This window comes from Melanerpes formicivorus, unplaced genomic scaffold (genome assembly GCF_026170545.1).
Source record: "Melanerpes formicivorus ecotype bairdi unplaced genomic scaffold, bMelFor1.0.p_v2 SCAF_47, whole genome shotgun sequence".
Classification (NCBI taxonomy): domain Eukaryota; kingdom Metazoa; phylum Chordata; class Aves; order Piciformes; family Picidae; genus Melanerpes; species Melanerpes formicivorus.
The window spans coordinates 2,414,895-2,439,042 of NW_027142399.1; the positions used below are offsets into that span (position 1 = coordinate 2,414,895).

The 24,148-nt window shown below is 51.8% G+C and overlaps 1 protein-coding gene across 2 annotated transcripts in view; it reads right to left on the reverse strand.

The window, feature by feature from the left end:
- ETS1 (ETS proto-oncogene 1, transcription factor) overlaps window positions 1–24,148 on the reverse strand; it is a 106,233-nt gene that overhangs the window by 55,142 nt on the left and 26,943 nt on the right. Inside the window, exon 1 of one of the 2 annotated variants that reach the window (XM_068159994.1) lies at window positions 9,014–9,348. The exons of the other annotated variant lie outside the window; for it this stretch is intronic. Within the exon in view, the coding sequence (XP_068016095.1) occupies window positions 9,014–9,083 (70 nt within the window). The 5' untranslated portion in view covers window positions 9,084–9,348. Of the gene's footprint in view, window positions 1–9,013; window positions 9,349–24,148 lie in introns of those variants that run through there. 2 annotated transcript variants of the gene reach the window in all.

Genomic DNA, 24,148 nt, shown 5'->3' on the forward strand with positions numbered 1-24,148 from the left:
GGTCCAGCTCCCAGCCCAAATCAGAGTCAAACAGTCCACCCAAGCTGGAAATGCTGAGAGGCAGATGGGTCCTGGCCTGCCTGGTGCTGTGGAGGAGCCAGAGAGGTGGAGAATGGCTCCACATAGATCACAAGAAAACCTGAACCCTGCAAGCAGAGGGAGACCTGGAGCACACAGCTGGGGACGCTCCCACGTTCCTGCTGCACTGTGCCTCAGTTTCCCCCCAAACCAGGTCTTGTCAAGCCCTTCCTCAACATCTTCTGAGGTCAGAGCCCCAAAACTGTGCTGGGTTTTCACTACAGCCAAGTCGCACTGGCTGGCTTCTGCTGCGCTCCCCACCAGCCATCTGAAGAATGCCTTGGAATCACGTCAAATATTTGTAATGGGATGGGGGGGGGGGTGGGGGGGGGTGGAGAGAGGGGGCACAGGGAGGGGAGAGCAGGAGGGAGCTGCTCTGCTTTTGACTCAGTGTCTGGCTTCTTTCATCAAACCCACATTCCTGCTCACGCCATCACCCTCCGGGAAAGTGCGACAACCTCCATAATCCATGTGGAGCCAATTTAAAATCCCCTCCCTGTAAGAAAACGCATTTGGGTCGGTCATTAACAAGCTCCCAAGGTTTAGGAGCCAGCCTGAAGCTCCACAGCCACCCCAGCAAGACGTGGTGGTCTTCAGCTGGGAAGGTTTCCCACACGCAGCCGTGTGCTACAAGAGAGCAATTTCCCCCTGCCCAGCGATGGTCATGGATGCCCTCTACCAGGCAGCCCAGGTTGGATGGGGCCTTGAGCAACCTGGTCTGCTGGGAGGTGTCCCTGCCCATGGCAGGGAGGTTGGAAGTGGATGATCTTGAAGGTCCCTTCCAACCCAAAGCATTCCATGAATTCTATGAAACCAGCCCAGGGGTGCTTAGATGCTTGTTGCAGCCCAAATAATGTTGGGACTTCTGCCCCAGCCCCACCTGAGATGGGGGCCTCAGCCTCTTCTGCTTTTATAGGAAAGGTTAAAAAGGAGGGGAAAAGCTGGAAAGCAAGGGATTGCTGGAGCAGTGGATAGTTGCTGTGCCCAGCGCCAGCTGTGAGGTGATGGGATGGGAATTACAGCTCCCCCCCCAGCTCAGACCCAGACAGAGCCCTGCGACTTTGCACATCCCAATCCACAACTGGGGCTGGCAAATAGCTGAGGGCTCAGTGACCTCTGATCTTCGACTCCCAATCCCAAACCAGAGGGAGCCACAGAAAGGAGGGGATTTTCTGCTGTGGGAAAGCAAGCTGCTATTTCTTCCTTTGCAGTTATCATAGTTTTTGGATGGGTTGTATTTATCCAGTGGCTGTGTGGTTGAAGGGACCAGACCCAGGACTGAACAGCACCAGCACAAGATCCAGCGACTGGTACCAGCGCACAGAGCAGGACACTGGGAGGAGGCAGCCAAGTATAAAACAGCATGCCAAAAAAATTCTGCATGGTCAGCAAGAAAAATGTCTCATCTGCCAGGTCCTGCACATCCAGATATTGCCCCAGTGATGTGATGCTCTTCAGGGGCCAGCAGAGCAAACCAGGTCTGACTTTTGCCAGATGAACGCCGACAAAAACCCCGACCACAAACAAAACACAAACTGTGCAGCTTCACCTCACAGTTCAGAAGGTGGAGAGCTCTGGGTTTGCCACCGCCCCATACAGAGCCAAATAAGCTCACAGTTACTTTCAGGCTTACCACCACCTTGGAGATAGGGACAGAATAACTCTGAGCATTTTTGAGTGCAAGAACCCAGAGCTTCATCTGAACGCCTGCAGCTTTGCAGGAGCTCAGGCTTGGCTTTGCTTGGCTTTGCTTTGCTTTGCATGCAAACATTTGCAGCCTGTTCATGTTACACTTTCAGATCCTACAACCTAGATACCAAGGCTGAGGCTTTTAACCAAATTACAAACTGAAACCACCCTGATTTAGGGGGGTGAGGGGGTTATCCACCTCTCTCTGGACCTGAAATCGAGTTGCACCAGGGGAGGTTTAGGTTGGATATTAGAAGAAACTTCTTCACTGAAAGGGTTCTCAAACACTGGAAGAGGCTCCCCAGGGAAGTGATTGAATCTCCATCCCTGGAGGGCTTTAAAAGATGCAGAGATGTGGTGCTGAGGGACATGGTTTAGCACCAGCCTTGGTAGATTTAGAGAATGGTTGGACTTGATCTTAAAGGTCTCTTCCAACCAAAGAGATTTGATCAAAGTATTTATCCCCTGGGAAAGCGAATCCCTCCAAGGAGACCTTGAGGCAGGAAAAGCAACTTGCAGATGTGCACATTTTCACATCATCACCACCAAAGAGGTCCAGGTCACCCCAACTGGGACAGACAGACTGAAAACAGCAGGCTCTATAAGTTGAGCCATACAGCAGGACTGAACCCAACTTCCCAAGGGTCACCTTCCCATCGGAGATCCCCTCCCAGAGCCGTAGCTATCTCTGGAGCCATCTCACAACTCTTGTGGCAGGGTTTAAGTGCCTCCCCTGGCAAGATTGAAGCGCATCCCCTTCCCACCCCCTCAAATTCCAAAGCACCTGGGAAAAATGTAGGAGCTTGTAGGAGAATCAATAAATATTTATTGTTTAACCAGCAGTATTTTGACTGGAGATGTAAGCATGGCCCCGTGCCAGTGAAACCGGAGCCTTCTTGGCCGGCGCTGCAAACAAGTTTTTTTCTCCCTGTATCTAGTTGGAAGATTATAAACTACACAGTGAAGGGGGGGGGGGGGGGGAAGAAACCCAACACAGGCAGCCAGCAGCTTAGTCACGGCAAAGGAACAAAAGGGCTGAAATGTAGAACCATGTCGTGGGTTAAAAAAACCAAGGAAGAGGGGGTTCAGCCCCAGTTTTTGGCTGTGAGACAGCTGCAGAGCTTCTATCAGCTGCAGGTTTGTGCCACCGGCTTCTGCAGCGATGCTGGAACCATCTCTGCTGGTTTAGGCAAGCTGCAAACTGGTCCAGAACTTGCAGCCAAAAAAAAAGTGAACCTGAGGAGTCAGGTCTTGACCTACGGAGGAAGAATCTCGCAGCCAGCAGGAAGATCCCAGTTGCTGTGGGGATCCCCAGCCTCACGGTGCAGCAAAGAGTCACTCCCTAGCTCCAGGGGCATTGTAATGCTCAAGGTAAATCATCTCCTTCTTCAATTAGTCCCCTGGCATCATCCCACCAAGGAATGATGGGATTTTCCTCTTTGCCTGAGGAACATCTGTAAGCCTGGGAGATGCCAGCAGCTCCATCCTTCGGATGCATTCCAGGGGCAGCAATGACACTTGCTCCCTTAAATCCTGCAATTCGCTCACTCTTTCCCTGTCTCCAGGGATGAATCCACCTGGATTTGTTCCTTTCTTCCCCAAAATCCCAGCTGCTGTCCGTGGCACAACTGAAAACAGACCTTTGTGGGGGGACAGAAGTGCCAAGTTTACAACTCTAAACCAGGTCTTGCTCACACCTAACCTCCTCCCCGAGTGCCTGAGCCGTATCTGCTCTCACCCAAACACCAAACCACCTTCCATTTTGCCTCCAGCACCAAACTACCATCCCAAGATCTAACCACAGGGCAACTTAAACCCTATTCCCACTGCTCCCCTCCCAGCTCAACCACAGGGCAGGATCCATCCAGGAGGATGCTGCTTTTTCACAGCAGCATACCCCAAAAGTTGTCTCTCCTGACAGAACTCAGCATGCCACAGACCTGTTGCAAAGAGCTTGCACACTCCTGGCTGCTTGCTGCCTGCCTGCCAGCAACCCACTATGGATTTGGGAGAGCAGGATGGGATACAACATGCTCATCAGTTCCCTTTGGAGACCTCAAGCACAACATTCCAGCATGAAACTGTGTGATCCCTTCATTTTATAAGGTCTCTCCGAGCAGGCTGTAATTACATGGCAAATTAGCGGCCCCTTGGTGTAACAAACGCTGTAATGACACAGTTGTTACATGCTTTGGGGACTTCAAGACGAAGAAAAAAGTGGAAGGAACTGGGCTTTGCTGCTCTTTCCTGGAAATCTTACTCCCTGTAGCCACATTGAATGGAGTCAGGGATGAGCTTTAGTTGGGGATCCCTGCGGGAAAGGGCTCTGGAGTTGCACCCTCTTTCCACAGCTTTGTGCCTTAAGCAGACAGAAGTTGACACCTGAAAAAGCTGGAGCCGGTGGCAAGCTGGTGCAGCCAGTCCCCTCCCTCCTGGGAAGCACTCCTTCCCCCCATCCTAGCTGGATACCACAGTAATGGGCATTTTGTAAGTGCATAGAAAGATAATTGCTCTTTTTCAGTTCGAATTCTCACCTCCTCCACAGGCAATCAGCATGGAAAACACCAGAGGAGCCCCAAGCCCTCCATTTATTAGAGTCTCGCCCTGGCTGGCTGATGATTCATGGCCACTCCGAGCAATCCACAGCCAAAGCACAGCTCCCACCTTTGCTGCTACCGCAGAAGCAGTCAAGAAGATGCTGGATGCAATTCCCTGCTTCCCTGAAATCACTTCACCTTGTTTCTTTTCGCCAGGCTTTCAGGGAAATGCTCCAGCATTTAGTGTGTGAGGGCAAGGACAACTGATGGAGAGAAAGGGCTGGAAAACATCTCAAAGCAGAGAGGGAAATGCTTGTGCTCTGCTGCTGAGTTTCATCCCACACATGAAAACTTGACCATGTAAGCCACCAGAAAGACCAACCTCCTAACAGCAGCGGGGAAACTGAGTCACACAGCAGCTGGCACAGCTGTGGGGACGAGCCTGGAGAGATGTGAAAGGGATCAAACCTTTCTTTTTGGAAGGAATGATGTTCCAAGTCCCTGCGTGCTACCCAACCAGCTTAGCAAATTGAGTGTCAATGAGTGGGCTCATCAAGTTGTGACCATATTCTGTGCACATATATAAAGACCTGGGAACAGAGGTGTGGCTGGGAACTTGTCCTCCCTAGACAGGACAGAAGGAAGGATGAAGGATCTCATCCTAAGACCACAATAAGATGCATTCAGAGCTAGAAACTTGCCCTTCCTTGGTAATAGAGAAAGAAGGATGAAGGATCTCATCCATCGGAGGAGATGAATCCAGAGCTGGAAACTTGTCCCCCCTAGACAAAGCAGAGGGAAAGATGATGGATCTCATGCTAGGACCATAATAAAGACACATTCAGAGCTGGAAACTTGCCCTTCTCCTGGGCAAGAGAGAGGGAAGGATGAAAGATCCCATCCCAAGACCATAATGAAGATGCACTCAGACTTCATAAAGCACTTTGCCATTTCCCAAGGCAGGGTGGTGGAAGATTTCTTTGAAATGCAACCTCCCTTATCTGCCTGCATTGAAAGCAAAAGCAAAGGACACAAAGATTGACCTGAGAAGGGGAAGCAGCACAATGCAGGTGGGTCCCACATCCCAGTACACACAGTGCAGAAGCTGGCCGCTTCCCTGCAACAACCACAGCAGGAGAAATCTTGCTTTCAGCCCTGTCCCAAACCTTAAACCAGAAGGAAAAGCTCTTGGCAGATAAAACTTCACCCCTGGGATGCCACCCACGCACAGGCCAGTGGAAACAAGGCGTTTGTCTCCCAGCTGTCCTTAGGGTACGCATGGGAAGAAGAGTGGAACGTGCAGGGTCCTTCCGCAGCCAGCATTCCTGCGCTGCGCATCAACGGATCAATTCCTCTTTTCATGCCGGGCAGGAAGAAATCCACCACCCCATAACACACCTCCAGAAAGAAGAAGCAAGAGGAGGAGTGGATGCAGGAGGAAGGGGAGCCCAGTCCCTCATCTGGGATGCCAAACATCACCACCTGCCATGACAGCCCTTCCACGGTACTTGGTAGGTTGCCTCAGGGCTTGCGGGTCACCTCGAGGGCAGCAAGGCAACAGCTTCATTAGCAAGAAATTATCTCTCGGTACTTAGGAGGCCCAATTCCACACCGCCAGCTTCCAGCAAAGGTTGAGGAGCGGCTTTTAACTCTTGAGCACAGCGAGCAAACAGAGCTTTGCAGAGATGGAGGAAAAAAAGCGATTTGCGGAAGGCAGCGTTCACCAGTCGCAGGGTGAAAGTTGCTTCTGTTGTTGATTTTTGCAGGGTTTGGGGTTTTTACTCTCTGAAAACGAGCCAGCCAACTCAATCCAGTTGTATCTCTGCAATCAAAAGTGATGTTACCATCGCTGTCAGATCCTCGTAATGAAAACCCACGCTCCTGTATCTGAAAAAGAGGAACCCACCACCGTGGATTTTGGGCTCCTGCCCTACTCATCTCACTGACACATTCTTGCTGGCCACAGCAGAGTGTGTGTGGGGGGGAGGAAGAATTTGGCTTTGGAAGCTATGTACAACTTCCCAGCCCTCTCAGGTTATTTTTAAACCCTTTGGACACACCACAAATCCCATCTAACTTTTAGCAGGGGAGGCTGCCCGCACGTGGGGGTTGGAGCAGGGTTTTCTTTCAGGGGATGTTTGGCCGCTGGATCTCAGCAGCTTTATAGGGCACCAAGCACCTGGCACATTAAAACATCTTGCACAATTGAAAACCTCTGCCTGCAACGACTCTGCCGGCACACAGTTAACCCTATGGATACCTTGAGGCGAAACTGCCTTGCTGCATGCTGCTGTGGGAAGGAACCGGGAGCTGGAACCACTTGGAAAAGAAGGCAAATTGGGTGGCAGGTTTAAGACCGAGGGCTGAATGAGCTATCCAGGAGGAGCTGAAGCCCCAGGTGCAGCCCAAACCAGATAGAAATTGTGCTCCCTACACAAGGTGCTGCTGGATTCTAGCAACCAGCAGCATCCACGGTCTTTCCCTCCACATCAATCCGACTTCAGCATTCCCTAAAAAGTTGGAGGGGAAATGAGGTTAAGCCAGCTAATTGACAACGCTGACCTTTCTGGCTCGCACACCAAACCCAGAAGCGACTGAAGCTGACAGAGAGAGTCAGCTCTTCTTTACCTTTTCGGTTTGTTTTTCAGCCCTCTTCCTGCCCGAGTTTCAACTTTAGGTCAGCTTGCAGAACGGCTCGCTGACCTAAGCTGCAAAAAGAGCTTTCAGGGCAAGAAGCAAAGGAGCTGAAGGCAGCACCAAGCACCAAGTCCTCCCCAGTTACATTGATCGAACACCTCAACAGCACAGGCGCCTCTGTAACAGTCTCTCAGCCCTGCTAGGAGAGGGGTAGATTTAAACTGGTCTCAAGTGAAAAACAAGCCCCACAAACCCAAAGGTGAGGGTTTTTTGGCGGTGCTGAGGGACGTGGTTCAGCACCAGACTTGGCAGAGTTAGAGAGTGATTGGACGCTTGTGATCTCCAAGGTCTTTTCCAACCAGAATGATTCTGTGATTCCCATATCCCACCCCACCCCCACCCCCAAGCCCTGCACCAATGGATCAGGAGTTTCTTCCCATCGCATTTTCTTCTCCTGAAAGCAAAGAGAATCACAACTTGATGCACAGGAATGAGTCTGTTAAGTGTTCTTTCAATCAGAGCTTCAGGAAATAGGCTCCAAGAGGTCCTCAGCCTATCATTTAATCTCCAGTGTGCTTTGGAAAAATCATCCTTAGTGGCCTTACTGCATTTTGAAGCCCGGCTCTCCAAACCCACTCCCAAAAGCCAGGCTCAGCCTTGCTGTCAGAGACACAGAGCACCGAAATAGTGATCAAGACCTCTCTCTGCACAGGTAGATCAGGAAGATGGATCATCAAACCTGCAAGCAGGCACCACATAGCCCAAGAGTTGAAGATCTGACTTTCTAGAGCCTCCCTGCAGACAAAGCTGCTCCTCCACAAGCACCTGAGAGCCAAGCCCTGCATCACTCCAGCCCCTTTTGCACTCCAGCAGTCAGCTGTCAGCTCATTCCCCACATGCAGCCTGAAATCCCACTGCCTAGCAGGCGCTGAGCACTCTCTGGGGGTTTCCTTTGCTAACTGGCAAAGAAACACTCGAGTCTACCTTTAATCTGATTTTCTTTGCTACACACAATCCACTTGAGCATAGTGGGATTTCCAGCAAGGAGAGATGAAGCAACAGGAGTCACTTCACCTTCCTCTGCACCCCAAAAAGAGAGAAGATTTTCTCCCTGAAGGCTCTCTGAGCCGCATCCTCTACCTCAACTGAGCAAGGCAGAAATCATGCTGAGCATCCAGGCTCAGCAGACGACATCAAGTGTGCGAAGAACCGTCCGAAAAGGCTCAACTCTTAACCTTAACCACAGCCAGCAGCAGCTAAACTTACCACTACAACAAACCCCCCCATACACACACGCTTGGTTTCACAAACATGCTGCTGTCTTGCCTGATAGCTCCTGCAGCCTGCCTCCACCCATTTATCCAGCTCCAAACGGGGGGTGGCGGGGAAGAGAGCAGGAAAAAAATAATCAAAGCAGAGGGTTTTCCTGCTTTAAACGTGGCCAGTCTAAAGAAGGCACCGCTGGAGTTTTGCTGCCTCAAAACCCAGGAGTGCTTGGACCACATCGGCGAGGGATGTGGGGATGTACCTCCCAGGGGAAAAGCTTTTGCAGGACTGCCCGTCCCGCTCGGAAAAGCAGGGGTGACTCGGGAAGCTGATGAAAAAACCCTATCCGAGCGCATCCCTCTCGTATCCCGGCCGGAGGTGTCTGCCTAAATCCCTGAGAAAAGGAGGCTGGAGGGGCTGCGGGTTGTTTTTGAGGAGGAGGAGTGTGAAGGGGGGTTGAAAGTCTTTAAACAGCTCGGGAAGCAAGTTCGACTTCCCCCAGGCTGTGCTGAGAGACAGAGCCGCGGCTGAGCTGGGGCTGAGCAGGGGCAGAGCCAGGGCAGAGCCGGAGCAGAACCGGAGCTGAGCCGGGCGGCAGAGTCCGTGGGGGGAGCCCGGGCGGTGCCGCTCCGCTGCAACTTGGCGATTGAGGTTCATGTTCCCTTCCCCTCCCCAAATCACCCTCTCGCCGGGCAGATCTTTCCCCCCCGCGCCGCCCTCGCTGGGAAAGAGAAAGAGGGAGAAGGGCTGCAGGGGGCTTCCCGGCGAGGTGTCGGGGGAACGCACGAAAGGGTGGGGGGGCTCACCGGGGGACGGGAAGAGCTCGATGTCCACCTTCTCCGTCTTGATGATGGTCAGATCCACCGCCGCCTTCATGGCTGGGGCAGCGCCTCGGGGGCGTCAAACCGAGACCGGGAAGGGGGGGAAGCAGCGGCGGCGGCTGCTGCTGAGCCCCGCCGTGCGCGGAGCTGGGCGCCCGGGCGCCTGCCTCCCTTCCTTCCCTCCTCCTCCTTCCTCCTTCTCCTCTTCCTCCTTCCTTCCTTCCGCGCTCCCTCGCTCCTCTCTCTCCCGCTCCTGCTCCGCTCCTCCGCCGCCCCTTCCGCGCTGCCTGGCAGCAGCCGCTCCGCTCCGCCTCGCCCCGTCTTTCCCCCCCCCTTCGCTCTTGCCCGGGCTGGGCTGGGCTGGGCCGGCCCCGAGCGGTGACAAGCGGCGGGGAGGGACTCGCCAGCCCCTGCCTCCGCCCCCGGAGGCGGCCCCGGCACCCGGCGCCTCGGGCAGAGGAGCTGGAGCTGGCCCGGGGCGGGGGAGCGGGAGGAGAAAAGTGTCCCCCAGGGCGCATGGGGGATGCGGGGTGATGCCAGCGTGTGCCTCGCTGGACAAGAAGACCAACAGCATCTTGGCTTGGACCAGTAATGGCGTGACTAGCAGGACCAGGGCAGGGGTTGCACCCCTGTACTGGGCACTATTGAGGCTGCACTCGAATGCTGGATTCGGGTTTGGGTCCACTCTCTCCAAGGACAAGAGGAAATGACCTCAGAGTGCACCAGGGGAGGTTTAGAAACTTCTTCATTGAAAGGGTTCTCCCAAACTGGAACAGGCTCCCCAGGGAGGTGGTTGAATCCCCATCCCTCGAGATGTTTAGAAGATGCAGAGATGTGATGCTGAGGGATATGGTTTAGCAACAGCTTCGGTAAAGTTAGATAATGGTTGAACATGATGATCTTAAACCACAACGATTCTCTGATACAATGATGGAGGATAAAGTGTGATGGATGTTGCAGGGTGATGAGGGTTATGAGGTGATTGGGGATGCAAGCTGCTGGGGAATGCAGGCTCATAGGTGGTGTGGAATGTTGGGAAATGCAGCGTGATGGAGTGGGATCTCAGCACATCCAGCAGAAAGTGAGGTGCTGCTACACCTCTGCCACAGCCTCTGCTTGCATCCCAGCCTGAAAAGATAGAGAGAGGAGAGAGCTGCAGCTTTAGCACGTGAAAATGCTGCTGGCTGCAGGCAGCCCTGAGCTGAAGCCATGGTAGCCTGCTGAAAAGTGATTCTTGAAACGAGGTCACCCTGCCTGTCTCCACGCAGAGCAGAGCAGAGCAGAGCAGAGCAGAGCAGAGCAGAGCAGAACAGAACAGAACAGAACAGAACAGAATAGAATAGAATAGAATAGAATAGAATAGAATAGAATAGAATAGAATAGAATAGACCAGGTTGGAAGAGACCTTCAAGATCATTGAGTCCAACCTATCATCCAACCCTATCTAATCAACTAAACCATGGCACAGAATCACACAGACTGGCAGGGGTTGGAAGGGACCCCTGGAGACATCTAGTCCAATTCCCTTGCTAGAGAAGCATCCATCACAGAGTAAATCACTCAGGACACACATCCAGACATGAGGTTTTCACACTCACATCACCAGCACTGGGATCCTCTCCCACCTGCAAGCACATCCAAGGGCAGAGGATGTGGGCACCAAGTACACTCAGTCCTGTGGTGATAGGCGATGCCCAGGGGTGGCTGTTCACAGGTTTTCTGCAGGTGGGAGGCCAAAAATGTTTGGGCACTGGCTGGGCAAAAAAAAAAAAAAGCAAGCTTCTTAGAGATGCAAGATGAGAATCACACCAGCAGGGCATGAAGTTAACAGAAGAACGTGGGTTTTCACGTGAAACATGTTTTATTGTAGCTAGGTAGCGCTAACTTCAGACCACAAACGGCAGAGCAGGAGGGAGATTATGACTCACAGATGTCAACTTACCGGTACAAGTGTTAGAGAGAAAAAGAAAACACACAACAAAAGTCATTAGCAACCACCTCTTGTGGTTCTCTCACTCTGAAAGTCTTAATAGAGTCTGAATGTCTAGTAGAGACTTGGCTGCTCTCATGCGAGATGGGCTCAAATGAACGTCTGGGTTGTAATGGGGTGGGGGAGAGGGCAGCCACAGGAGTCAGGGGCTCAAGGCTCCCTGCTAACCCATGGGATGAGGCAGGGTCCGTCTGACAAACAGCACAAAACCCTCCAAACACACAGACAGCTGAGCTGCAGATGCAAGGCTAACAGCTCAGGATTATTTCGAGCTTCTTCAGCAGTGCCTTTCTCGGTCGCCTGAGGCGTGCTAATAGAAGGAAAGTTCATCTAAGTAAAAGAAGCTGTGAGGTGCTGGGGCCACAAATCAAGAGCCTAATTCTGGCTTGCAGGAGCAGCCAGTTTTTACCCAGGCAGATAGCTCAAGACACAGCCAGAAGGAAGTTTGGCCAGGATCACAGTGTCCAGGTGGGTTTGGAATCTCCCCAGATAAGGACTCCACAGCCTTTCTGAGCAGCCTGCTCCAGGGCTCTAGAATCCTCACACCAATGCAGTTTCTCCTCCTGTTCAGATGGTACCTCCTGGGTTCCAGTTTATGCCTGCTGCCCCTTGTCCTGTCACTGGACACCACTGAGAAGGTTCTAGCTCTGTTGCCTCTCTCTGTAAAGAGCTTGCACCTGCCCTTCTTTAGGGGTTTCTTCCCCATACAGGGATGGACAGTAGTGACTGAAGGAAGAAACTGCAGAGAGGGAGCTTTAGCAGAACATTTCCCATTGAAAATCAAAAGGGGCTGCAGGAGAAACAGCTGCCTTTCCATATGATCCCTTTCAGAGCAGGCTTGGGAAAAGAAGCCTGATGAAGTCATTGCAGCCTGACAGTCTTTCCCTTCCTACACTCTGCAAACTCCCGAGCGAGCCTGTGCACAGACAGGCTGAGATCCTCAGCCAGGTGAGTGGGAGAGTCTGTGCCTGTGTGTGCTGGCATGGTGGGGACCAGTTCATGCAGCCAGCTATGAGCTCTTGGCTGTGGCCATGAAGCCATCTGAAAGCACCTGCAGTCCCAGCAGGGCTGAAATGATCCATGGTGCTTGCTAAGTCACCCTGCTCAGAGCAAGCTCAGCAAACCACAGTCCCCAGACTGAAACAGAAGAGGAGGAGCGTGGTGATGTGGAGCTTGCCTGAGTGGACACTGATGGGGTGTTGCTGTCATGTGGGAGAGGACTTTCATGACCAGAGATGGTCCTGGTGTGATTAAAAAGCAGCACCAGAGGAAGCAGTGGCTGCCCCTGTGGTGTCCATGAATTAGCTTTGCTCCTCCCGTGGGTCAGTGTGTTTGGCTTGGTCTCTCCTGCAAGCTTTATGGTCTTAAGGGCTGGCTGGACTCCAGTGCACCTGTAATGGGGATCCTTCTCTCCTGGACCAGCACAAAAGCTTTCATAAAGGTCCTTGTCATAGCTTGTGTGGGTTTCATTAGGAAAGACACACAAGCTCCTGGCATCTCACTCAGCTCTGATCCCACAAAGCTGACGACACTAAGCCAGAGCTTAGTGCAGCATGGCTGCGGTGGAGCTTTGAGCTTCTTTACTCTCCTGCCTCATGCCCCCACCTCCCCTCCATGCTCTCCCAAACTTCTCTTCCATTTTGCTTGTGCAATGCCTGGCAGTCCCTATGTATGGGGAAAGTAGAAGTGCTTCCAAAAGTAGCACTGGGACAAAAATTCCCTGAAGTGGAGAAAAAGAACAGAGAGCCTGTGGACAGAGATTTCCTCCCCGGGCAGCTGAATCCCTCCGTAGAGCTCGACTCCATCCTAGCAGCCGCCTTAATTTGTGTTCACTTCAGAGCCTGCAACATGAAAGCCCTGGCTCTGAACTCCAGCTGAGCTGCTCAATGGCTCAGTGTTCGCAGAAGGCATGGAAGGAATCCATTGATTAGTTTCTTCAGCTGGGATGTGACCATTTGCAGTCCAAGACCTGCCAAACATGACTTCGCCTCAGCAACTGGTTCCTATTTGCTGCTCGCAGGCTTCAGAGAAATCTTTCCTCTTCCACATCCAAGTCTCACCCTCCTTTTCCATTCTGTCGTTGTTCAACATTAACATCTCTTTGGGCTCTCTCCTGTGGAGGGAGGATGCTGGGCTGCGGAGCACAAGCGCTCCTGCCGTGAACGTAGCCAAAAGACTTTGCCGTTGAGCAGAGATAACCATCTGCCCTCCTTCCACAATGCAGCCGGGCTGTTTTTCAACAGCTTGAAACAAAGAAAGGACAGGCAGTAATGCCGCATTGTTCCCAGGGATGCTGACTAACCTTGCTTTAAGAGAAGAAGAAGAACTATTCCTTTGGTGTTGAGGAAAGGTATTACGAGAGGGAGCCTTTGCCGTGGTTTCCGAGCACGTAGTGAGGACAGGATTTGCTCTTCCACAGCCTCTCTGCTCACTGAGGCTGGGTCTTTCCCTTCATCAGGGCCAAATTCGCTCCTGTCATAGTGCTTTCGCAAATGGGAAGCTGTTGGCTTTCCTCCAGGAAGCTGGGACCGCTTCTCCTCTGCCTCGGATTTGCCCGCTGTCCTCGCAGCAGGCTGGGGATTAGGCGCTGCAACGGGAGCTTTGCCTAGGACCACTGCTACCGAAACGCCGCCACCTCTGGGGCGCAATAGACGGGCTACGGAACGACAGGGAGCAGCACCAGCCAGCTGTTCCGGGCAGGAAATGAAGAACACCATGTCCAATTAAAACTGCGGGGGGAATATTTATGGCAGAACGTAATTAGCCAAATTGGAGCCTTCCCAAAAACTGCCACGGCGCTTTCTTTTCCCCCCCTTTTTTTTTTTGGTTGTTTTTTAATGACTGCGAGCTTGCTCAGGGCTCGGGTTTGATGTTTGGTCGAGTAAACAATCTCCAGAGGGCACGGGGCGAAAAGAAGAGGAAACAAAAAATAAAATCAGGAGCAAAGGGGAAGGGAAAAAAAAACAAAACAAAGCAAAATAATTAAAAAGCCCAACAAAAGTGTCGTGCAATTCCAGGGAGAAACAGGGACATGAAAGGGACTTATCGCAAGGGGGACATTGTTGGAAGGAGCAGCGACCGCTACTCCGAGAAAGGAAAGAGCAGGGAGGTGGCTCTGGGTGTGGAGGTGGCCCTCTGCAATGAGAGGAAAGAGCAAGCAGCTGCCATGAGCCTTCCCCAGGGAGATACCTTTCCTGGAATTTAAAATGATAGGAGACTTTTTTTTCTTTCCCCAAAGCTGGGAAGTATCTGAGGGAGATGTTTGAGGCTGGTGAAAGGAGGCTTGGTGACTACGGCCTCCCCTTTTTGGCTAGGCAGCAGGCATGGAAATAGAGTTGTCAGGCAGCACGTACCGCATGTGCCCCTCGGGTTGTCTATAGAGAAGGCACACGATGACCATCACAAAAGGGTTGGCTCCTCCATGACCCAGATGGTTGTGGCCTCTGGGGTGCCCTCCCTGCTCTGTGCTGTAGGGCTGGAGTCCCGGAAGGTTCCCATCCTCTGCACTGCCTGCATTAAAATCGAGTTTCTGTTTGCTGTGGAGATGCAGCCTTCAGCCCCGGGACGTCGCTGCCACAATACCGTCCTCTGATTGCCCTCCGGGTGCCAGCAGAGGAAGCCGCCTCCGAGCCTCCCCGAATCTTGCTCTCATTAACTTCCCAGTGGAGATGGCTCACAAAAGCATCTTTGTGGCCAGCTTAGGAGTCGGGGCTCCAGCACACACACACATCCCAGCGTGGCTGCGAGGGAGCGCCGCGCCGGAGCTACCTCAATCAACAGTCTTGAGCATCTTCAAGTGCCTCCAGCTATTGGTTTCCCAGAGGTCCCATGCTGATTCATAACCTGATTAGCTAATCTGGGCCCTGGGCAGCGTAATTCTGCCGTGGATTTCGTTGGTGGGGGGTGCTGTCACTCACTGCTTACCCTGCTGGAAGAACTGGCTGGATGGAAAATCCGTGTAAGCTTGTTCTGCAGCGCTGCTTGCTCTCGCTGCTTTCCCCTTCTCCTCCTCGAGTTACAGCGTGGAGCTCTTGGTAAACATCACCTGAAGGTTTTTGCTGTTTTAACTCCCGATATTTGCAAGTCCTCTGAGCAGGCATGGATGAAACTCACCAAACTTCACCTCTCAAGTTTGTGCAGATCTCTTGGGCAGCCTTCTTCATAGCAGAAAGGAATGCAGCCAGCTCAGCCTTAAGCAGCACATCTCTGCTTGTGACTTCACCCTTGGCACTCTTCACCCTTCCAGTATTTGAAAGGGCCTCCAGGAGAGCTGGAGAAGGACTTTTTCCAAAGGCATGGAGTGACAGGACAAGGGATAATGTCTTCAACCAGGAGGATCTGGACTGAGATGGGATGTTAGGAAGAAATTCTTCCCCATCAGGGCGGTGAGACACTGGAACAGGTTGTCCAGAGAAGTTGTGGAGGCTCCAAGCCTGGAAATGCTCCAAGCCAGGTCAGATGGGGTTTAGCAGGAGGTGTCCTTGCCCATAGCAGGGGGATTAGACCTAAATGATCTTTGAGATCCCTTCCAACCTAAACCATTCTGTGAATCTATGATTCACTGATCTCTGGTGACTATTTCTGATGGTTCCTGAGATTCTTTTCCCTGGGACACAGGTGAGGGATTACAAAGGAAAGGCAAAGGGATCATTGCTGACAAAGCAGATCTGGACAGCCTGACTGTGTTCACTGACAATTATCTATGCTTTTAATCCTCCAGAAAAGCCACCACCACCACCACCAAAAGACCTACTGCTTCAAGAAATACCAGGTAACAGCTGTATTTCCCTTTTGTGAAGGTGACAGGAGCCCCACAAGCACCTTCCAAGCAAGGTCTGTCCAGCCCCAAACCCTGGTATGCAAATTCACAGGCCAAGGAATGGCAGCCACCAGAAAAAACACAATTTTCACAGCCAAGTGGAAGTGGTCAGTGTGGAGAAATGAAACACTTGGCTACAATGACTCCCAGGTTAATGCTGTGGGCAGGGCAGAAAGGTTCAAGGGATGGAAATTTAATTCCTGGTCAATATATCCACATGAGGCTGGGGAGAGGCCTTGAGCACAAGCCCTACAAGGAGAAGCTAAGGGAGCTGGGCTTGTTTAGCCTGGAATAAAGGAGGCTCAGGGGAGACCTTATTGCTCTCTACAACTGCCTGAAGGGAGGTTGTAGCCAGGTGGGGGTCGGTCTCTTCTCCCAGGCAAGCAGCGCCAGAACAAGAGGACAGAGTCTCAAGCTGCGCCAGGGGAAGTTTAGGCTGGAACAGAGGAGAAAGTTCTTCCCAGAGAGAGTGATTGGTCATTGGGATGTGCTGTCCAGGGAGGTGGTGGAGTCACCATCACTGGAGGTGTTCAGAAAGGGATTGGACATGGCACTTGGTGCCTTGGTTTAGTAGTCATGAGGTGTTGGGTGACAGGTTGGACTTGATGATGTTTGAGGTCTTTTCCAGCCTTATTGATTCTATGATTCTATGACCTCATACAAAGTTCTGTGCCTCCTTCTTCCTTTTTAAATGAAAAGACACAAGGGGAGGCAACAGAGAGTCCTGAAGGAGAAGACATCAACCCCTGCCTGGCTCCAGCCTCCCTTCAAGGAGTTGTAGAGAGAGAGAAGGTCCCCCCTCAGCCTCCTTTTCTCCAGGATGAACAACCTCAGTTCCCTCAGCTGGGTCCTCCCCAGACCTGTTCTCCAGACCCTTCACCAGCTTTGTTGCCCTTCTCTGCACCTGCTCCAGCACTTTGCTGTTTTGCTGGTAGTGGTGCCCTAAACTATGGAGATAATCATTCAACTATGGGCATGTTTAATCCTTGCACACCATGCCCAAAGTGGAGGAATCACAGGATGAGACCCATGCTAACAATTAAAGCCCTAAAACTCCCCTCCCTAGACAGGTTCTGCTGGTGGAAACAGCCCATTCATCCCACCACATTGCTCTTGGGTGAAGGACTCGCCTGCATGAGGTGTTTCCAAGTGGAAAAACTCTCCCAGCCTTGGAAACCTCCTGGCTTGCAATTGTCTCTGCTTGGCAGCCCGACCCGCTGGTGAATAAAGGACAGGGAAATATTCCTCCCTACACGTGTTTGGGTTTTTCGGGGTGGTTTTCTTGGACGGTGATCCTGGCTCTCCAACAATGCCCGGCTTGTTCAGCCTTCGCTCCACAGAGCAGGCTTGAATAGATCTGTCTAAAATTATAAGCGGGCAGCCCCTGGGCTCTGAGAGATCACAGGCCACATGCTGGGGCTGAACAAAGCCTCCGCTATTTCCTAACAATTAGCCCAGCTAAAAGGACATCTATCTCCTTCCATTAGAGCCACCACGTGCCTCCCAGTCAGTCCATTGTAAAGCTAATTAAATAACACGCCTCTCTCCCCATGAGGGTCTCCTGATTAGTTCGCCTTGGTCCTAAATCCTCGCTGGTGTAAATGGGGGAGAGGCAGATGGGCAGCCTCCAGTGGGGATATGGTCACCCAGCCCACCGGCAGGACGAGGGAGGGGATTCTCCCTCTCTATTCAGCTCCTGTGAGACCCTGTATGTAGTACTGCCTCCAGTTCTGATGCCCCCAGAACAAGAAGGGCATTGAATTTTTGGAGCAAGTCCAGAGGCCATGAAGATGACCAGAGGGCTGGAGCACCTCTGCTGTTGGGAACAGGCTGAGACAGTTGGGGCTGTTCAGCCAGGAGAAGAGAAGGCTCTGTGGAGACTTTTGACTGGCCTTTGAAAACCTGAAGGTGGTCTATAAAAAGCTGGGGAGAAACTTCTTAAAAGGGCTCATAGTGATAGGATGAGGGGCAGAAGAAATTAGGAAGAAATTCTTGACAGTGAGGGTTGGGAGACACTGGAACAGGTTGCCCAGGGATGTTGTGGATGCCCCCTCCCTGAAGATGTTCAAGACCAGGTTGGATGAGACCTTGAGCAAGCTGGGCTGGTGGGAGATGTCCCTGCCCATGGTGGGGGATTGGAACTGAATGATCTTGAAGGTCCCTTCCAACCCAACCCAATCTATGAGTCTATGACCTCCTAGTATCATAGTACCGTGTCCAGTTCTGGGCCCCTCAACTTAAGAAGGACACTGAGACACTTGAACGTGTCCAGAGAAGGGCAACAAGGCTGGGGAGAGGTCTGGAGCACAGCCCTGTGAGGAGAGGCTGAGGGAGCTGGGGTTGCTTAGCCTGGAGAAGAGGAGGCTCTGGGGAGACCTTCTTGCTCTCTCCAACTCCCTGAAGGGAGGCTGTAGCCGGGTGGGGGTTGGTCTCTTCTCCCAGGCAACCAACACCAGAACAAGAGGACACAGTCTCAAGCTGCACCAGAGGAAGTTTAGGCTGGAGGTGAGGAGAAAGTTCTTCCCAGAGAGAGTTGTTAGCCATTGGAATGTGCTGCCCAGGGAGGTGGTGGAGTCCCCATCCCTGGAGGTGTTCAAGAGGGGATTGGATGTGGCACTTGGTGCCATGGTCTAGTAGTCATGAGGTGTTGGGTGACAGGTTGGACTTGATGATCTTTGAGGTCTCTTCCAACCTTGTTGATTCTATTCTATTCTATTCTATTCTATTCTATTCTATTCTATTCTATTCTATTCTATTCTATTCTATTCTATTCTATTCTATTCCATTCCATTCCATTCCATTCCATTCCATTCCATTCCATTCCATTCCATTCCATGACTATCACCAATTGCTTTGCCTTTTCTTATCTAAATCACCCCCAGAAAGCTGTCAAGCAGGCAACTAGAGATGCAAGAGGGTTCACCACCCCAACTGCTTTCCCTCCCTATCCATTTCCCCACCACCTGCAGCAAAAGCTGTGAAACCAGCAGATTCATTGATTATTTTGTTGGGATTTTTTTTAGCTGCTGGTGGTCAGAGGGAAAAGAGCAGACATAAATATTATTTCTAAATACGATCTGAGTCGATGCAAACCACTTTGGGTTGGGGTTTTTTGTTTGCCTTGGGCTTTTTTTTTTTCCACACACAGGTCTCATTGGGCTAAAAATAGCCCACAGCAAAAAAAAAAAATAAGCCCAGGAAAATGGTGTGTCATTTAATCTGAAACTTGCTATTTTTGCAGGTTTAAAAGGGGCAGAAAGGTCCAAATGGAAAAAGTCCATCAGAAGTATTCTGTTAACAAAGCCTCTTTGCACCCAGTTAAGTTCCTGTCTTCAAGGAGTTTTCTGGGAGACGGAGAGGCTCATAGAATCACAGACTCCTCTAGGCTGGGAAAGGCCTCTCAGATCATCAAGTCCAACCCTTAACCAAGACCTCTCAGGTCATGAAGTCCAACCCTTAACCAAGACCTCTCAGATCATCAAGTCCAACCCTTAACCCAGCACTTGAGGTGACAACTAAACTAGGTCCCTTAGCGCCACGTCTATATGGCTTTGAAACCCCTCCAGGCATGGGGACTCCACCACTGCCCCTGGGCAGCCTGTTCCAGGCTTGACAGCCCTTTGGGGAAAGAAATTGTTCCTGTTGTCCAACATAAACCTCCCCTGGGGCAAGTTCCTCTCAATCTATCATTTGTTCCCTGGGAGAAGACATCAACTCCCACCCGGCTCCAGCCTCCTTCCAGGGAGTTGTAGAGAGCCAGAAGGTCTCACTTCAGCCTCTTTTTCTCCAGGCTGAGCACCCCTAGTTCCCTCAGCTGCTCCTCAACAGCCCTGCTCTCCAGACCCTTCACCACCTTTGTCATCCCTCGATGGACACACTGCAGCCCTTCAGTTGTGTTGAGGGGCACAGAACTGAACCCAGTACTTAACAGTGTGTCCTCACCAGAGCTGAGCTCAGGGGACTGTCACCTCTCCAGTCCTGCTATCTCAGGTATGGATGAGCTGAAAGGAACCTGCCCTTGGAGCTGGGAAGCTCAATTTGTGTTTTAGCTGCACAAATGAGATGAACCAAAATATACCTGTGCTGCCTGGAGTTTCCTCCCAGTCTGAAAATTACTTCTGGCAAGTCAAGAAAATTCCTTCAGATGATACTTTGAACACCACTGAGGCTGTCTGCAGTGGCCTGAGCAACACTTCAAGTAGGTAAGGGGCCACCACCACCTAGGCAGCCAAGAAGGCCAATGTCATCCTGGCCTGGATCAGAAATAGTGTGGCCAGCAGGAGCAGGGAAGTCATTCTGTCCTGTGCTCAGCACTGGTTAGGCCACACCTTGAGTCCTGTGTCCAGTTCTGGGCCCCTCAGTTTAGGAAAGATGTTGAGTTGCTGGAAGGTGTCCAGAGAAGGACAAAAAAGCTGGAGAGAGATTTGGAGCACAGCCCTGTGAGGAGAGGCTGAGGGAGCTGGGGTTGCTTAGCCTGGAGAAGAGGAGACTCAAGGGAGACTTAATTGCTGTCTACAACTACCTGAAGGGAGGTTGTAGCCGGGTGAGGATTGGTTTCTTCTCCCAGGCAACCAGCACTAGAACAAGAGGACACAGTCTCAAGCTGTGCCAGGGGAGGTTTAGACTGAATGTTAGGAAGAAATTCTTCATAGAGAGAGTGATTGGTCATTGGGATGTGCTGCCCAGGGAGGTGGTGGAGTCACCATCACTGGAGGTGTTTAGGAAGAGACTGGATGGGATGCTTGGTGCCATGGTTTAGTTGATTAGATGGTGCTGGATGATAGGTTGGACTTGATGATCTTGAAGGTCTCTTCCAACCTGGTCTGGTCTATTCTATTCCATTCCATTCCATTCCATTCCATTCCATTCCATTCCATTCCATTCCATTCCATTCCATTCCATTCCATTCCATTCCATTCCATCACCTGTCCCTGGAGGAGGTTGACATGGCTCTTCTACAGTGCCCAACATGCTCCTACTCAAGCCAAACACTGCTAGTGGTTTTTCTCTCCCTCCAAGCATCCTGGTTCTTTGGGGCGAGCTAGATCTGTACCACCAGGAGTGCACAGCCTCCCACAACAGCACAGAGCTGCTAAATCATTCCAGATGTTCAACACCTTTTCCTCACAGGCTCCCAAGACCCGGAAGAAATGCAGTTTCCTTCTGCCAAGTCTGAAGTCGAAGTTGTGAATATCCCCTTTGCCCCCTTTAAATCATTATTTCCCACCCTTGGCTATTTAAATCATTATTTTCACACCCAGAGAGCATGGCTGCAAAGCTGGAGAGGTGGGTCAACAGCCTAATGAGCTGATTTCCTGTGGACCTTCTGCTCCAGGCTTGAAACAGCTGGACCTGCCACTACACGCAGAGCTCCATCCAGCCAAGGGAAAGAGAAAGACTCCGAGGAGGCAGTAAGGGGAAGGACACAGAGGTGGAGGCAGAGCCTGGTTTGATTCTAATGGGAACAAAAGCTTGCTCCTGTTTTCCAAACCCACAAAGCACCTGTGCTGCTCACACCCATCCTGCTGTTGGAGGCTGAATGGGAAAAGCAGAGAATCATGGAATCATTTTGGTTGGAAAAGCCCTTTCAGATGATCAGAAACAACCATTCTCTAACTGTGCCGAGGTTGGTGCTAAACCAGGTCCCTTGGTACCACATCTGTGTCTTGAGAGCATCTCCAGAGATGGGGATTCAGCCACCCCCATGAGGAACCTGCTCCTGTGTTGGAGAACCTTTCAGGGCACAAATTTCTTCTGATGTCCAACCTATACCTCCCCTGGTTCAACCTGAGGCCATCTTCTCTTGTCCTGTCATTTCTTACTTGGGAGAAAGGACTGACCCCCACCTGGCTCCAACTTCCTTTCAGGGAGTTACAGAGATCCAGTAGGTCTCACCTCAGCCTCATTTTCTCCAGGCTGAGTGAGCCCAGTTCCCTCAGCTCCTCCTCACAAGACCTATTCTCCAAACCTGTTCTCCAGGCACTTGGCTTTGCTGAACTTCATCCCATTGATCTCAGCTCCTTGGTCCAGCCTAGCCAGGTCCCTCTGTACCCTCCAGCAGATCAACACTCCCTCCCAGCTTAGTTTCACCTGCAAACTGGCTGAGGGTACCTCAGTCCCTCACTTGAAGGCCTAGAAGGGGGGAACAGAAGAGCCAAGCCCCAAACAGTTTTGCTGTAACCTAGGGGCAGGTCAGACAGCCTTTTGTCCGCTTTCAAACCCCAACAGCCAGGTCTGACTGCTTCAATTCATCACAAACCTCCTGAGAAGAGGGGTAGGAGCCAAGAAAAAGCTGTCTTGTACTAACTGCCTGCCTCCCCTCACCCAAGCTAGCGCCCTTGATCCCCAAGCTATGGGAATGGCTCCACAAACCACTTGATTAATAAGAGCCTGGAGTGTGGAGGAGGGGGGGGGGGGATGATGGGAAGAGGGGGGGAGAGGATGGGGGGGGGGGGGGAAATCGTTTATATAACCTCCTCTTCTCTAAACTTCCTAAGTGCTTTAGAAAGTGGCTGCCCTGGAAACCCCAACTGGAAACGAAAAAATATTATCTCTTCCATTTATAAACATCTCGGGCGCTAATGAAGTGAGGAGCAGCAGCGGCAGCGGGGAGCCCGGGGGGAGAGAGGCACTCGGCAGGCGTGGGAGAGCCCTGCTGAAACCATTGCGTTTCAGGTAGGGGTGGAGCAAAAGGAAAGTCCTCCCACCGCGGTCCAGTGCCACTGGAGCCTGCTGACTGCAGCGAGGAGAGGCCCCCAGGGAGGGATGGGAGAAGATGCCAATGGCATCCTGGCCTGCGTCAGGAATGGTGTGGCCAGGAGTAGGGAGGTCATTCTGCCCCTGTGTTCAGCACTGCTTAGGCCACACCTTGAGTCCTGCGTCCAGTTCTGGGCCACTCAGTTTAAGAAGGACACTGAGATACTTGAGAGTGTCCAGAGAAGGGCAATGAAGCTGGGGAGAGGTCTGGAGCACAGCCCTGTGAGGAGAGGCTGAGGGAGCTGGGGTTGCTTAGCCTGGAGAAGAGAAGGCTCAGGGGAGACCTTCTTGCTCTCCACAATTACTTGAAGGGAGGTTGTAGCCAGGAGGGGGTTGGTCTCTTCTGCCAGGCAACCAGCACCAGAACAAGAGGACACAGTCTCAAGCTGTGCCAGGGGAAGTTTAGGCTGGAGGTGAAGAGAAAGTTCTTCCCAGAAAGAGGAATTGGCCATTGGAATGTGCTGCCCAGGGAGGTGGTTGAGTCACCATCCCTGGAGGTGTTCAAGAGGGGATGGGACGTGGCACTTGGTGCCATGGTTTAGTCATGAGGGCTGTGGTGACAGGTTGGACTTGATGATCCTCGAGGTCTCTTCCAACCTTGGTGATACTGTGATACTTGGAGACATGGTTTAGTAGTCATGAGGTATTAGGTGACAGGTTGGACTTGATGATCTTTTCCAACCTTGTTGATTCTATGATTCATGGGGAATAATTTCTTCCTAATGTCTCATCTCAGTCAAGCTCCTTCCAGTTTGAAGCCATCACCCCTTGCCTTGTCACTCTGCCTTCGCACAAAGGCCCTCTCCAGCTCTCCTGTAGGTAGTAGAAGGCTGCTCTGAGGTTTTCTCAGAGCCTTCTCTTCTTCAGGCTGAGGAACCCAAACTTTCTCAGCCTATCCTCACAGGAGAGGTGCTCCAGTCCCCTGACCATCTTGGTGGCCTCCTCTGGACCCTCTCTAACAGCTTCTCCCTATCCTCTTCGTGTTGGCGTTTCCCACGGCGCTTTGTTTTTGCACCCACAGGCAAAATGCTGAGTTTTGGCTGTGAGTGTTTGGATTCCCTTTTTCACAAAATATTGATGCTTCCCACAGAACAATCTGTCACTTTTGGCAGCAACAAGAAGAAAAGTGGGGGGGGAAAGGGGGAAAAAAAAAAAAGGAAAGATGGATTTCATTTAAAGAAGAGAGTGAGCTGACACCCAGCCTGCAGCTCAGCACCAGTGGAAGGCAGAGCAGGCTACTGGGTTGCCTCCTTCTCCTGTCACTTGCATTACTCTGAAGCAAAGGAGCTGCTTAAGCAAAGGAGCTGCTTCTGCTTTGGTGGAGTTGCTGTTTGCCTGGTGTGGTGGTTTAGGCTGGGTGCTGGCCCAGGCCCAAGGCTGATTGCGAGGGGGTGGGTGGGAGAAAGCGCTGGGGGGGGCTTTGGGTGTACCCCCAGGTGGGGATGGGACGTTCTTGGGTATGTTCTGGGATCTCTCTCTTTTGCCACAGTGCTTGTGGTTCTCTGTAAAACTTCCATTGTTGGTTTTTTATTCTTTTTTTCTATTTAAACTTTCC